The sequence below is a fragment of the Schistosoma haematobium genome, chromosome 1 (genome assembly GCF_000699445.3).
Source record: "Schistosoma haematobium chromosome 1, whole genome shotgun sequence".
NCBI lineage: Eukaryota > Metazoa > Platyhelminthes > Trematoda > Strigeidida > Schistosomatidae > Schistosoma > Schistosoma haematobium.
In genome coordinates this window covers 69985922-70000097 of record NC_067196.1, presented here as the reverse complement: position 1 = coordinate 70000097, position 14176 = coordinate 69985922, and the positions used below count along the sequence as shown (strand labels likewise).

The 14176-nt window shown below is 39.2% G+C and overlaps 2 protein-coding genes across 2 annotated transcripts; one reads left to right on the top strand and one right to left on the bottom strand.

Annotated features, from left to right (window-relative positions):
* Window positions 1-11809, bottom strand: MS3_00001997 (uncharacterized protein). The gene is made up of 5 exons (XM_051209554.1): window positions 11761-11809; window positions 5426-5726; window positions 5236-5382; window positions 2112-5195; window positions 1-2064 (listed from the first exon to the last, which is right to left on the bottom strand). Exons 2-4 carry the CDS (start codon window positions 5600-5602, stop codon window positions 5031-5033), a joined length of 489 nt encoding a protein of 162 aa, XP_051075007.1. The 5' UTR covers window positions 5603-5726; window positions 11761-11809; the 3' UTR covers window positions 1-2064; window positions 2112-5030.
* MS3_00001998 (uncharacterized protein) lies at window positions 2686-3589 on the top strand. The gene is made up of 2 exons (XM_051209555.1): window positions 2686-2836; window positions 2879-3589. The coding sequence occupies exons 1-2, from the start codon at window positions 2790-2792 to the stop codon at window positions 3150-3152; spliced, it is 321 nt and encodes a 106-aa protein (XP_051075008.1). The 5' UTR covers window positions 2686-2789; the 3' UTR covers window positions 3153-3589.
* Window positions 11810-14176: the final 2367 nt, after the last annotated feature.

Genomic DNA, 14176 nt, shown 5'->3' with positions numbered 1-14176 from the left:
ATCGATATTAAGACTTTCCAAATACATAGCCAGCCCTATCTGTTGTCCGACCTGCATAAGTGTGCGAACGTTGAAGGCAGCCAGTTTGAATGGTGCACGTGGTTTCAGAAAAACTGCTTCAGTATTCGTATTTGGTGGTAGCATACAATTTTCAATCAGGCAGTGACTCGAGAACGTTTAGATAGAACCGAGTTTCCACCATAGGCGAGCTGCTGTATAAGTCGAAAAATAAGGATACATAAAGTGGGATTAAAAGACGTAGAAAAAAATAATAGTGATAGTAATAATAATGCGAATCGTTTGATTGTTGATCGAAGCAAGACAAGTAATTTCCATAATTACCGACATTTCATCATATTTGTGTGTGGGCTGTGATACTGCCCGGGTGTCCAGACCGAAGCAGGTGGTTTTCTTAGGGGGCCACACTTCGAGCCTAAAGGTCTGACCCACAAGGCAGTGGAGTATCGTGAGGAGATGCACTTCCATGGTAGCCGGTGACCAACGATTGGTTCATACGCCATTTGTCCCCTCAGGATACTGGAGCCCATGTGCACCATTGGTTTGGGATCCCGTTAAAGCGCCAGACATACGCTTTTCGACCTCTTATTTTCGTAAACAACACCTCCGACACGAGGAGGCAGTGAATAGGACTTACCTGGCAGAGGCTGTATACGCGTGGCCGTGTGACAGCATTTCGAGAGGGAGGGCGGGCCCACCACACTCTCGGCCATATCAGGGCATTTGGGGTTTTTTATGATGGTTGTAGTGATTCTCCAAGTTTCAGCTCTGTACAGTAGAACGGTCTTGACGTTCGTATTGAAGATTGTAACTTTGATGTTGGCTGATAGTTGTTTTGAGTTCTATATATTCTTCAATTGTAGACATGCTATCCTTGTTTTGCCAATCCTTGCATTCACATGTGCATCAGATCCTCCATGTTCATCGATTATGCTGCCCAGATATGTGAATTTTTCACGTGTTCCAGAGTCTCCATCCAGTGTGATTAAGTTGATGTCCTCCGTGTTTTATTTGAGGATGTTGCCTTTTCCTCTGTGTATGTTGAGGCCTACTGATGCAGGGACTGCTGCTACACTAGTTGTCTTCATCTAAATTTGTTCGTGTGTATGGGATAGGAGGGCTAGGTCATCTGAGAAATCCAAATCATCTAACTGATCCCGAGCTGTCCATTGTATTCCGCGCTTCCCTTCAGCCTCGTGACTTTCGGAGAATCCCGTCTTTCATCGTGAGGCGCCATAATTACTCATTCAACTAGGAGTACAGAGTTATAATTGTTTAATTTGTGTATTTTGGTTAACATTTTTAACAAGGTTGAATTCTACGGGACGAGGTTGCCGACCTCATGCTCGACCCTCCTCCTTTACCCGGTCTTGAGACTGACAGTAGCCCTAGAAGAGCTACAGGCGGAGTTAGATATGGTATACTTGATAAGAATTCCCCACAAATTCAAATCTAGTCCCAGGTGCCTCAGGAATCTTGACTACTAATCATGTGTTCTGCCATAAGTTTGGTGCAGCATTTGCGAAACGTATCAAGGTTTCTTTTGTTCCAATTTTACTCTAGATTGTTTTATATGTCCCACAAATGATTGTGTTGTTTTAGCTTAAAATTATATGGTGACAACAACAAATACAAAAGAAGTATGAAGAAGATCTATAGTTGAGATACTATAACAGCAATTCTTTTATTTTTGTGACTATAGCTTATGAACATAAGCTAATAAATATTTGACTATCTCCCAATATACTAGACGATTAATATGTGGTACGATACTTCGTCTGCACCACAAGTAGTTTTATCTGTCAAAAATCCAGACCTTCACTCTATGTACCCAGGTTTCATCTTTTTCCAATCTAAAAGTAAGATCATATAAGATAATTTACATGTAAGCAATCAGATTCTGGAAGTCAGATAGAGAAAATCCTCGATTCATAGAGGCAGCATAATGAAGCTTATTACGAGTTGTTTAGCAACCGTTTTTGCGTACGAAGTATTCAGTAATAGTACGTACTTGACAAATGTATTGCAGACAAACTGTTATGAAGTCTGTAAATAGATTGTTATAACTGTTCTTTTCGAAATAAAGAATATACCCATCCAAACCTCTGCATTCAAAAACGATGTCGTAGATGTAAATAATCTAAATACTATTCTAATCGTGAATACGAAATAATGTGGTGAGTCTAAGAGAATCCTAGTACAAACAGACTTGAAAATTTGTCCAAATACTGATATATTTCCAGGTTTATAAAAACCCTAATTTTAATCCGTATTCCTCATACTTCCCCTCTCGTCTGATGATTTATTTTCACCAAAAACAAACTTTTGAAAGTCAGGATTCTGGCTACTAATCAAATGACTTACCACCTTTCGCTAACGATATTTTTTGTTCATTTAGTGAATTTCCTATCACGCTTTCAGACAGCATCTGGACTGGTTACTTATCAGAACCATTTAGTGTTCAGTAATTGATTTCCGTTCCCCAAAAGATTGAGTCCAGCTCATTATAACAACTCATTCCTTTCATTTAAAATGGTGTTCCTACCAGTATGAATCAAATAAGAAGTTATTCTAATCTGATTTACTATGCCACCAATCACCTCAAGAAACTAGACAGTATTGCTTTAAATCAGTTGCTTGGAGAAAGAACCCACCTGAAACAGGCGCAAAATCCCATCTAAGTACGTTACACAGCAAAAGGATAGCAAAAAGAAAAACGGGCAAAACTACGGTGATATTATTAATAAAGATATAAAATACGAAGACAGGAAATGAGAACGAAAAACGGAAAAAACTGTTCACAACCAAATATATGGAGGTATATTTGGCAATGCTGAAGCCCTTTATTTCAGTTGTTCAGCAAATATGTACACATTCAAACTGTTTCTCAGTGTTACCTTAGTCCAACTACTTCAATGAATTTTTCACATGACCTCTCAAACCAGCTTATTATATTGATCATGAGCAATACACCTAACTGCTTTACTTCGAAAGTCTTTTTGTATTACGAGTTGCCATTTGTACTGTGGTCACTATTTGAGCAAGGTTATCCCACCAATCCTTTTCTCAACGAAGTAACTATACATAATGTGGAAAGAAGTCCTGAATCTATGACGACGTGTATTTGGGAATAAACTAAGGAGACCAGCAGATGAAGCCACTGATTATTAGAATAAGCCATGTACGTCGATGCAAACTACATAGCTGGGGTTTGAACAATTATTGTAACCAATTGTTGAAGACGTTGAGTGATAAGGCTAGAAATCGATCCCAATGGAACAGGTGAATCTACCCTTTACTGACCCTCAGATTGTGTTTTGAATTTCCACATACCCTCTATTCTATAGATCCATTTTTTCCTCTCAGACCATATAGTGTATCCATAATTTCTGCTATGTTTATTTATAGTGTTACTATTTCTGCTACTTTGGCAAGTTTCGATATTTTCATATATCTATGAACTTGGGGCCATGCATACATGTTGGATATGATTTACTGAGTCTTGTGCACATATCCAGTAGAACTGAAATTCATTCTGCCCCTTATATATTCCTTTTGTCATCCACGAAAACGTGTTTCTGTTATCAACCTTTCCAACTGGCTTCGCTTTTTATATGTGATCAGGGGATTTGAGCTTTCGGTACGGCAACTGAACAAGACTATGTACTAAGGTTTACATTTTCGGACCTACACCAAGGCACCTAACGGTTCCACTAATTTAAACACGAGTCTTTTGTAACTAACGGAGGTATGGTAGAGTTTGAAAGCAGAAAAGAGGATTCATAAACCGTATCTCAACAGCTTAATTCCTCGATCACCGAACGTTGTTGGAATAGTGAGCGAAGCGTCTCTTTATGGACACCCTTTGGATGAAATAAAAGACGGATTACGGATACTTATATTAAATCCCTTTAAAAGTGATTGGGTTAAACGGTACTTACTAAGGTCGTCTATTTTATCTATTTTGATATAACTTTGTTACAGACATATGCATAGAGAGGGGAAAAATTACGTCCCACTTTTTATAAGCCAGATTTTTACATGACATGGTTATGGCAATTTCGCCAAGTAAAAGTAGTGACAGCAACCTTCTTCTGCAGTGTTAGAACGATGATGATGTAGAAATCATATTTCAAACCCAAAATATTGTTTAAAAAGTAGTCTTTTTCGTAACCTAGTTTAGTGATAGTTGAGCCCATCGATCGTTTATATTATAAGCTTTGTTACTTCAGATAGGTCTGTGTCCCCTTTCACAGATTGCACACCTCTATTATAATAAACAAACATAGCGAACTATTACGGAGTAGTTCTATCCTTCAGATTCCGTGCAACCGTAAAAAAGAATTTATCAAAAAGATATATTGGTTAATCAACGTTTAGTGAGAACGATCTTATTTCTGGTCATTTGTAATATGAGATAAATTTATCGCATTCAGGATGCTAACATAAAAACTTCGTTTGAACATAATTCATTTGGATATTAAGTTAGAATTAGTTGTCCTTTTTCTAAAACATGTACTTTACTGAACAATTCTTAATAATAGAGTAGGTCAGTCATATTCAACATACACCCGGCACAAATGGACAGGTCAAGTTGTCACAGTATATCAGGACAGAGATAAAATTGCCGAGATGAATACCAAATTAGTGGAAGCAGTTGTTATAGAAGGAATAGTAACAAATATTGGATACAGAGAATAACAATAGAAAGGGAAGAATCGACGAGCAAATAATAAAGCGAAGATTTTGCGCCAAAAGGTAGTATAGAATGAAAACATTCTAATAAATAACCAAATAAATCGAGAGAGAAATAAAGTGGAGACCTTAAACATCAAGGTGAATGAAAAGAGTCAAACGAATATGTAAAGAACGCATTACAAAACTGTAAAATTACTGATAAACAGAACTTCTGTTTTATGGTATTGTAACCTGTTTGAACTGAAGAGATGTAGGTAACAACAACTTTTGTTTTGACGTCAGGAATATATGAAGCAGAAACAAAAAATGGATAACTATGTCATGTTTTTAAAATCTAGCATTATCTGGTGTTTATCCATAATTTGGAGTGCTGCACTGCGATTAGATTCGTAGTTATCAAGATCGTCTTCAGAAATCCAAGACATATCAGAAAGAAGTTTATAAGCTCCAATATATCTGTGTGGACAGCCATCCCACTCCTAGAAATCAATTGGTTAGCAAATATACAGGCTTACTTACCGTGGGTGAAAGCAGACTAAAATACTGGCTAGCATCTGGCTTCTCATACACGTAATAAACATTTCCGGGTTTTTTTATGAAATTACAGGGAAGTTTATATAACAAAGTATCTCTATGGGCGTTTTGTATGATAGCCTTTGCCTGAGACTAAAGAAACGCAAAATCAGACATCTGCTGGGTTCTAACTTACTTTTAAATGTTGCATCTGTTCAACAATTAATCGAAGTTGAGAACATGCATTTGCACTAACAAAACTATTGGCACTTTCAACGTAGTGTGCCAATTCAACTAAATTATTAGGGTCTATTAATTTTCTTGCGTCATCTCTGATGCATAAAGATGACGGCGAATTATCAGTGTGATTCATTTCGAATAGTTCATTAAATGATATGATCAAATGATTATAAGTATACTGAAACAACCACGTTCCATTTATCTAGACAGCTGTATTTTCAAAAACCATTTGAGATATTTTAACACTTTCAAGCAGTCTAGGGTGAAAAAAAACAGTAGAAAAAGGATTCAAATCAAAACTTACTACTCTATTTTTAAACGGTGGCGAGATCATAGTACAGGTTCACAAGATATTTTTATTATTTCATATTGCACAGGTACGGAATTTTATCATTGAAACAGAATGGCACAAAGTTACGGAAAATTGGCCAGTGAAACTTTGAAATACAGTGCGACAGTAGAGTGATAAATGGTTTCAGGAGTAAGGAAAAACATATGAGTTTAAATTTAGTGGTAGCCATACAAAAATGGACTGCCAAAAACGTCATCCTCTTAAGGATGTTACGGATATTCAGTGTTCGACAACACGGCTGTCTGTAAGTTGAGGATCTCAAACTCAGCCCAACCAGAAGTCATGGATGAAGGAGTTCGAAGACATATTTGGAAGACAGTCTATATGTCAAGATGTTTGTAAGCTGAGCTGACTAGTTGTTGTGAGGTATGCGTAGAAGAACATGTGGAATATTAGTCTGACATGCATCGTTGACCAAGAGTTCTCAGTTATGGTGTTTAGCAAAGCTAGTAAAGACATACAAGAATATTTATTTACCGCTACACTGGTCACAAATAAATGCAAAATGCTAAAGGTGATTAGCAGTGATACTATGTAGTGTTTAGTATTACGTCAAGCCTAAATTGATCGATCTAGGCTTTGGAAGGATCGATCAGTTTATTTTTGAGTCGTTTTTTGACTTTGTCAATAATCCCCTTATAAGCTAAATAAGGTTGACATAGACAAATCCACGGGATCTGATGAGATGTATCCTAGGTTACTACAGGAACTGGCAAATTTAGTCGGCGAGACTCTAATTTATGGACGACCTTTGAACGAATCTTAAGTGACCCTGAGAAATACTAGCCAAGCAGCAAACAGTCAGTATAGAGTAAAAATATGTTATACAAAACCAAGGGAATAAAGTGGATACAATTCTTATGTGTGGTTCAAAAACTTGTCGAGGTTAGAAAGAGGTTCAGAGGTTCTAAAATAGTAATGCATGCAGTAGAGGCAATCATCCATACGGCTACAGAATAGTCGGCCTCTGGAGTCATGATAAAGTCTCAAAAACTCTTTCAGCCTCGACCACATAGCTCCAATATTGTTTATGTGCACTCCGGTTGTTGAGTGCACAAATGCTATTTGTGGATAACGACACGATGCACATAACCAAGCCTACGTAGGAGTCTGTACGCTCTCCAAACATCCGTATATATTGTAGTACCTGGCTGCAGCCAGTGTTACTGGTGCTTTTATTATCCAGTTCGCAATAATTGTCGTGATTTGCGTTAGTTATGAATAATATATGGGGTCTTCATCACGAACTGACATCAGCTATAATGCCAGAAATTTATTTAGCCAAATGGAAGAAAGGCTTTCGCGACAGATCAGCTATTTTTCATAGAATTAAGGAGAGCGATAGCTCTGAACCTAAAGCTCGTTTTGAGCATGACATTGTACTGATTAGGCAGCTGCTTAATCAACTCATGCCTCAAAATATGACTGGGGTCACCTTGCTAAAGGTGTACAGACTAGGGAGTCTAGCGAACTTGAAACCAAATCATTCCAGACTGCTTAAAGTAGTATTCGGCTCTTCGAACGAACGTGACCTAATTTTACAAAATGGACACAAATTAAAGGGTTCAGGAGTCTTTATCCGAAAGGACCTACCGTTGGCAGACCGTATAAAAAGACGGGAAGCCGAGAAAGAACTACAACATAGGTTAGACGCTGGCGAAAAGGACCTAAAAATTGTAAATTTTCGGGTTGTAAGGATTCGACAGAGAATGATGCCGAAGCCACTCTGGGTGAAGCACGAAGGCACTTAAATAGGCTTCGGATCTGCTACACTTATGCCCGGAGCTCACTTAATAAGCGATCGGAACTAGGTGTACAGATTGACTCTACAAAGTCAGACATAATCGCAGTTAAAGAAACCTGGCTGACACAGGCTATAGATAGTATGGAACTTGATTTTGAGGGTTTCACGTTAGTAAGCGCCGACAGAACACAAAAGCTCAAAGGAGGGGGAGTAGCTCTATTCATTAGGACTGCTATCCCATTTACCATTATCGATAGTGTATCTCATGAGAGTGGGACGTGTGAATTAGTTAGTCTTCGCTTAAAATGCAAGGGACAAGAGCTGCTGATTGGTTTGGTCTATCGCAGTCCAAGCTGTGAGGCAAATGAGATCCTGTTAAGCAGTCTCAATACTTGGTCCCAAAGTAGTCGATGTCTAATCCTAGGGGACTTTAATGCACCTATAGTAGACTGGGAAAATCTGCGAACTAAATCGTCGGAGAATTCTTTCGAGCAGGAACTAGTTGATGGGGTTATCACATGTGCTCTAGTGCAACATGTGAAAGAAGCGACAAGGTACGATCCGGACACTGAATCATCCTTATTAGATCTTATACTGACTCACTATGAGGATGATGTTGCGAACCTCCATCATATGCCACCCTTAGGTAAAAGTGACCACGCAGTTTTAACTTTCGACTTCCATATAACTGCCAGTCATGAGGACGCGTCAGTCCAGTCCAGACCCAACGTCTGGAAAGCAAACATACCAGACATCATGCACTCAGCATCGTTAATAGATTGGACAATAGACCCAGAGTCCTCCATTGAAACGGCCTGGGACGCATTTCGAAATTCATACTTAAAAGTTACCACACCTCACATCCCTTGGACTATACCAAAGGGGCCGAAAAACTCACCACCATGGTTCAGTAGGGAGGTCCGTATCCTTCTCCGTAAGAAAAGGAAAACGTGGGATATATTTAGGTTACTGGGGACTGATGAGTCAAAATCTCAGTATCGAAAGGCTCGGAACATTTGTGCCTCGACCCTCCGTAAGTCTAGAAAATTGTACGAAGAAAAACTTGTTAAGGAATCCATAGAATGTCCTAAACGCTTGTATTCCTATATAAATCAAAGGACAAGGAGAAAAGGAAATATTCCTGCTCTATGGGGAGACAGTACTGCTTCATCATTAGTGGAGGACGACTTTGGTAAGGCTCAAGCGTTCTCGAACTACTTTAGCAACGTGTATACCATAGAAGCGCCCTTCTCGTCAGCGTATACAGATCCCCCATACATACACTGGATAGCGTGACCATTAAAGAACTCGATGTCTTTGGTCTGCTAAATAAGCTTGACATAGGTAAATCCACGGAGCCCGATGAATTACATCCTAGGCTACTGAAGGAATTATCTAACTTCGTTGCAAGCCCTTTAAGTACATGCTTTAACCTATCCGTTACGCAGGGTCGCTTACCGAAAGATTGGAAAAATGCCATAGTAAGTCCTGTCTTCAAAACAGGCACGAAACACAAACCTGAGAACTACCGCCCCGTTAGCCTAACTAGTGTGGTTGTTAAAATATTAGAAAAGATTATTCGGAAGGAGCTGTTTAAGTATCTCGATAAAAACCGGATCCTCTCGGAGAAGCAGCACGGTTTCAGAATAGGTTATTCTTGTCTCACTAACTTATTAGTGGCTCGTGAAAGCTGGTGCGCTCTTAAGGACCAAAAGCTACCTGTAGACGTCGCCTTCATTGATTTCAGTAAAGCTTTTGATAAAGTTCCGCACAACCGGCTGTTATATAAGCTAAGAAAAGTCGGGATTGGAGGCAATTTATTGATGTGGATAAAAGACTTCTTAGTTGGGCGTCAACAAAGAGTACGGGTGAACTCAAAGTTATCTAGCTGGGAAACTGTGCTTAGTGGAGTGCCCCAGGGTACAGTTTTGGGGCCAGTGCTATTCCTCTTGTATGTAAATGACCTTCCTTGTATCCTATCATCATCGGTCTTGCTATATGCTGACGATGTCAAGATATGGAGAACGATACGATGTGAGGGTGATAGCTTAGAACTTCAAAATGACCTGAAGAAGTTATCTGAATGGTCTCAAACATGGCAGTTGCCGATAAATACTTCCAAGTGTGTTGTGATGCATATCGGTCATCAAGGCACAGATACATACACGATGAATAACACTGAGCTACCTGTCGTCCAGACATATAATGACTTAGGAGTTATCGTTAGTCAAGACTTAAAGACTACTGCACACTGCCGTGCAATAGCCGCCAAAAGTTTTAGAACGTTATGGTCAATACGTAGGGCTTTTAGTCATGTCGACGCTAAGACGTTTTTGACTTTGTATACAGTGTTCGTTCGTCCTAAACTTGAGTACTGCATACAAGCGGCTAGCCCCTGCTTTAAAAAAGACAGTGAGCTTCTGGAAAAGGTTCAGAGAACGGCGACTAAGCTGGTTCCCGGAATAGCGAAGCTTCCGTATGAATCTCGACTGGCCAAGCTGAACCTTTTCCCGTTGTCATATCGCAGATCTAGAGGCGACTTGATTACAGTCTACAAATTGCTTAGTGATAAATTTGCACCTAACATGCCCACATTTTTCTTGTCTTCCAAAACAGAGAATTTACGAGGACACTCCAAAAAAGTTCACAAGCCGAGAACAAATTACTTGTCAGCTGACTATCGACTTTCCCATCGAATCATCAACGAGTGGAATTCACTACCTCAGCACGTGGTTGAGGCTCCATCCGTCGACTCTTTCAAAAGAAAGTTGGATCAACTGAGAGACCACCATTGCCAGGACTAACATAGGCCATCGAGCTTCCTGTCCTTCCCAAACTGAAACTGAAACTGAAAATCCGAGATTTATTATGTTATACCTGATTGATTCGTCCACAACTTATAGTCTCGCCGTTTCATTTATTACAGCCGCTCAATTATCACGTTTTGTACAAAATTCCCTGTAAACCGATCATATGTTAGCATCAGGCACTGAAGTTGGCGCCGTAAACTTGAAACTTTTGAAGCGCTTCCGATTGGCTCGTCCATGAATTAGTCTCGCCAATTTAAGCATATGTTTTAATCTATCTTTACCCCGGGGTCGATTACCAAAATACTGGAAGAACGCCATAGTAATTACTACCCTCGAAACAGGTACGAAGCATAAACCTGAGAACTACCAACCTGTTAGCCTAACAAGCGAGGTTGAAATTTTAGGAAAGATTATTCGGAAGCTGTTTAAGTATCTCGAAAAAGCCGGGTTCTTTCTGAAAAACAGCATGACCTTAGAACACGTTATTTATGTCTCACTAACTTATTGGTCGCTCGTGAAAGCTGGTGCGCTCTTAAGGCCCAAAAGTTACCTGTAGACGTAGCTTACATTGATTTCAGCAAAGCTTTTGACGAAGTTTCTCACAACTAACTGTTATATAAGTTAAGTTAAAACAGTGTTGGATGCAATTCATTAATGTGGTCAAAATACTTCCTAGTTGGGCGCCAATAAAAAGAACGGTTGAATTCCGAGTTATCTAGCTGGGAAGCTGTGCTTAGCGGAGTACCTCAGGGTACAGTTTTGAGGCCAGTGCTATTCCTCTTAAATGTAAATGATCTTCCTCGTCTCCTATCATCACCAGTCTTGCTGTATGCTGATGATGTCAAGATATGGAGAGAGATAAAAAGTAAGGGTGATAGCTTAGAACTTCAAAATGGCCTGGATAAATTATCTGGATGGTCTCAAACTTAGCAGTTCCCGATAAACGTTTCCAAGTGCATCGTGATACACATTGGTCACCAAGGTACAGACACACACACAGTGAATGACAGTTAGCTACCTGTTGTCCAGACACACAATTACTTCGAGGTCATTGTTAGCCATGACTTAAAAACTATAGCACAGTGTCGAGCGATAACCTAAGACCCGAAGTATCCGATTACTTACCATTACAGCTATTTCTCAACTCTCTAGTTGAACAGTCCACGTAAGTGGAATAATTAATTCTCCGTAAAGTATTATACTATGGGATTTACGTATGTTCATGTCTGTGTTTGTTCGAGACACGCAGTCACAAGAAAAGGGAATATTTCGAACGAGAAGCATAAGGTGAAATCGCAGCGATAGAATGAAATGGTAAGTCTTACGACCATTGAGGAATACAGACAAAAACATTGCACTACAAATGATAAACTTAAGTACGCTACCTTGAAGCATACATCTCTCGTTTCTACGACCTTGAGTAGGTTGCTTTAGTTCCTATTCCAATATCCAATATCTTAAACATGAGCTGGTATAAACCGAATGATTCCTTTGCACTCGCTTTTTGTTATTGTGGTACAGTTTCAGGTCGTTGATGATGCCACATGGATGGTAATCTAGCCATTTGACTTTACCAACTCTATTCATTGGGATACTCATTTGTGGATTTGTATATCATGTAATCCGAGTGTGCTCATCTCAGAGCAGTGAGCTTTCTGGATACCAGTAGCTAACACGTAAGCAAGCAGGAAGCTGGTCAGCTGAAATGTGAAGAGTTCTGAAGTGACAATTTGAGTGCTAAGGAAAGACGACTATCACTAATGGTTCAAATGGTTATGGACGAAATAGTAGAAGCTTTGACCAACGTGCATCACTGTCTGGTATCAGTGGATCAACAATACCTCCATGCATGAACCTGGGTATACCATCTATAAAAAAGGAAAACTAAAAAGAATGGGAACTTATAGTAAAATTCTATCCTTAGTCCTTAAGTATATGTCAAGTTTTCTCTCAAAGTGCTCCTAGGAACTCGATTGAACTAGCTCAGTTGGTAGCAAATTCCAGAGTTTGACTACTCTTGAGGAGTGCAAGGTGTGGCTACAGTCCGTTCTGCTACGTTGTGTCTCCAGTTTTGGGTCTTAGCCTCAAGGTTCGTGTTGGGAATAAGATTAAGTGGCTGTTTAAGGGGGTGTCTAGAAGTATTTAGGGTGCTGTAAGCCATTAGGTTACCTTTAAGACGCTGTTCTCCAATGCATAAAGTTTCAGTGATTAGGGGTGCTCTTCGTAAGGCTTGAATTTGAGTCCCTGAACTGAGTTCATGTCTTGCCGTTGGATACTTTCCAGAGTGTCCTTATCCTCATGGAGTGAGGGAGGAAATACTATACTTCAGTACTCTAAATGAGGACGAACAAAACCGCGGTAGATTATGTGGAGAGATCTTCCGTTGAACTGGCCGAAATGTGCTTCAACCTTACCAGTGCAACGTTAGCTTGTAAGGCATTTTTGACACAGCGTAAGACCTCAAATATTAAATTAAAAAAGCCCCAAGATCTTTCTCAACTTAAGATACCTGTAGAGAGGAGTTTCCTAAGTTTTTGATTGTCACGATACGATTAGTCAATGTAGTAAATGGTTTGGCTTTCACGTAAGATCTTATAGACTGAGCAGTTACATCACGACTGATCTACAATCTTAGGATAAGGTCTATCGCGAGAGCAGTACTAATAATGATGTAACCTATAAATTCTACAGAATATCTCGGAATCAGACGCAATTTTATTATATTTAGGATTAGAACGCTTTAGAGATCTTGATGTTAGTGTTCTTTAACTAGCTTTACCTGCATTTCGCTGACACGGTTCTACATCTGGCTTATTGTAATGTCCCGGAAGTTCTGTTTTTATCTGACCGCATTCGAGAACGTCGGAAACTCATATCTGTTTACAGATGTGTTGAGTTTTGACAATATCGGTGACTTCATTTTTTATTTTTGTGCTCACGCATTGTACGTTTGTCATATTGCTGGCTTTAGGCAGATTAGACGTGATATTTTTAAGAGCTTATGTTTCCGGTATATTAAGTACGTCTTCATTACTGGTTCGTGTTATCCCTTCAAACTCCTATGAAGCAATACGATTCAGGAAATAAGTTTTATTATTCCTACTATCGAGAATCTCTGTGAAGGGTTGATGAGATTATCAAGTAAATTAAGAATGGTAATGCCACTTTGCAGCTTTCTTACGTCAATCGTATGGTTGCTGTGGCTATTTTCATCATTGTTCACCAAGAGATTATTCATTATTTCAGGAGTGCCAAAGGTTTGCCAAACCTTTTCTGTTTCTAGGTGAATCAAATTCCTGCTGGGTATAGTGTCCGTAGTAGTGTTAGACAGTGTCTTTCCTGAATTCGACTGGAAGCCTGGGAGCAAGGGCTTTCACGTCTTTCCGAGGCTTGATGTGAAAGATATTTGAAACTGGTAGATGAAGGAAAAAGTGTCTAAATAGAAAGTGGAGCAGAAAAATTAGGCAGAAGGCTCAACGTATTTCGGGAATCAAGACTGTGGTGTACCAGACGATATATAAACGAAAAAAGTATCAACAAAGTTAATAAAGATCAATAGAAATGTTAATATATATAAGTTAATTATTACAAATACAATAGAAAGTTGGGACTTCACTTAAGTTCACCAAATTGATGCGTGTTCGGCTTTGGTCTAGTACTAAGAAACCACAATTATAAATGCTTGGTAATTCCAATCCGGTTGACGAACTCTCCAGTGATTTAATCCAACGTAGAATGTGATATATTCCAATTACAGTCTATAAACGTAGATAGTATTTGATTTAGACTTCAGTTAACTCA

Excerpts from the sequence above, each read along its gene's own strand:
- MS3_00001998 (XM_051209555.1), top strand. The coding sequence starts at position 2,790 with ATGAGAACGAAAAACGGAAAAAACTGTTCACAACCAAATATATGGAG. Across the intron at positions 2,837-2,878 it reads TCACAACCAAATATATGGAG|CAAATATGTACACATTCAAA; the intron begins GTATATTTGGCA and ends TCAGTTGTTCAG.
- MS3_00001997 (XM_051209554.1), bottom strand. The coding sequence starts at position 5,602 with ATGAATCACACTGATAATTCGCCGTCATCTTTATGCATCAGAGATGAC. Across the intron at positions 5,383-5,425 it reads AACAGATGCAACATTTAAAA|TCTCAGGCAAAGGCTATCAT; the intron begins GTAAGTTAGAAC and ends GCGTTTCTTTAG. Across the intron at positions 5,196-5,235 it reads TTAGTCTGCTTTCACCCACG|GAGTGGGATGGCTGTCCACA; the intron begins GTAAGTAAGCCT and ends ATTGATTTCTAG.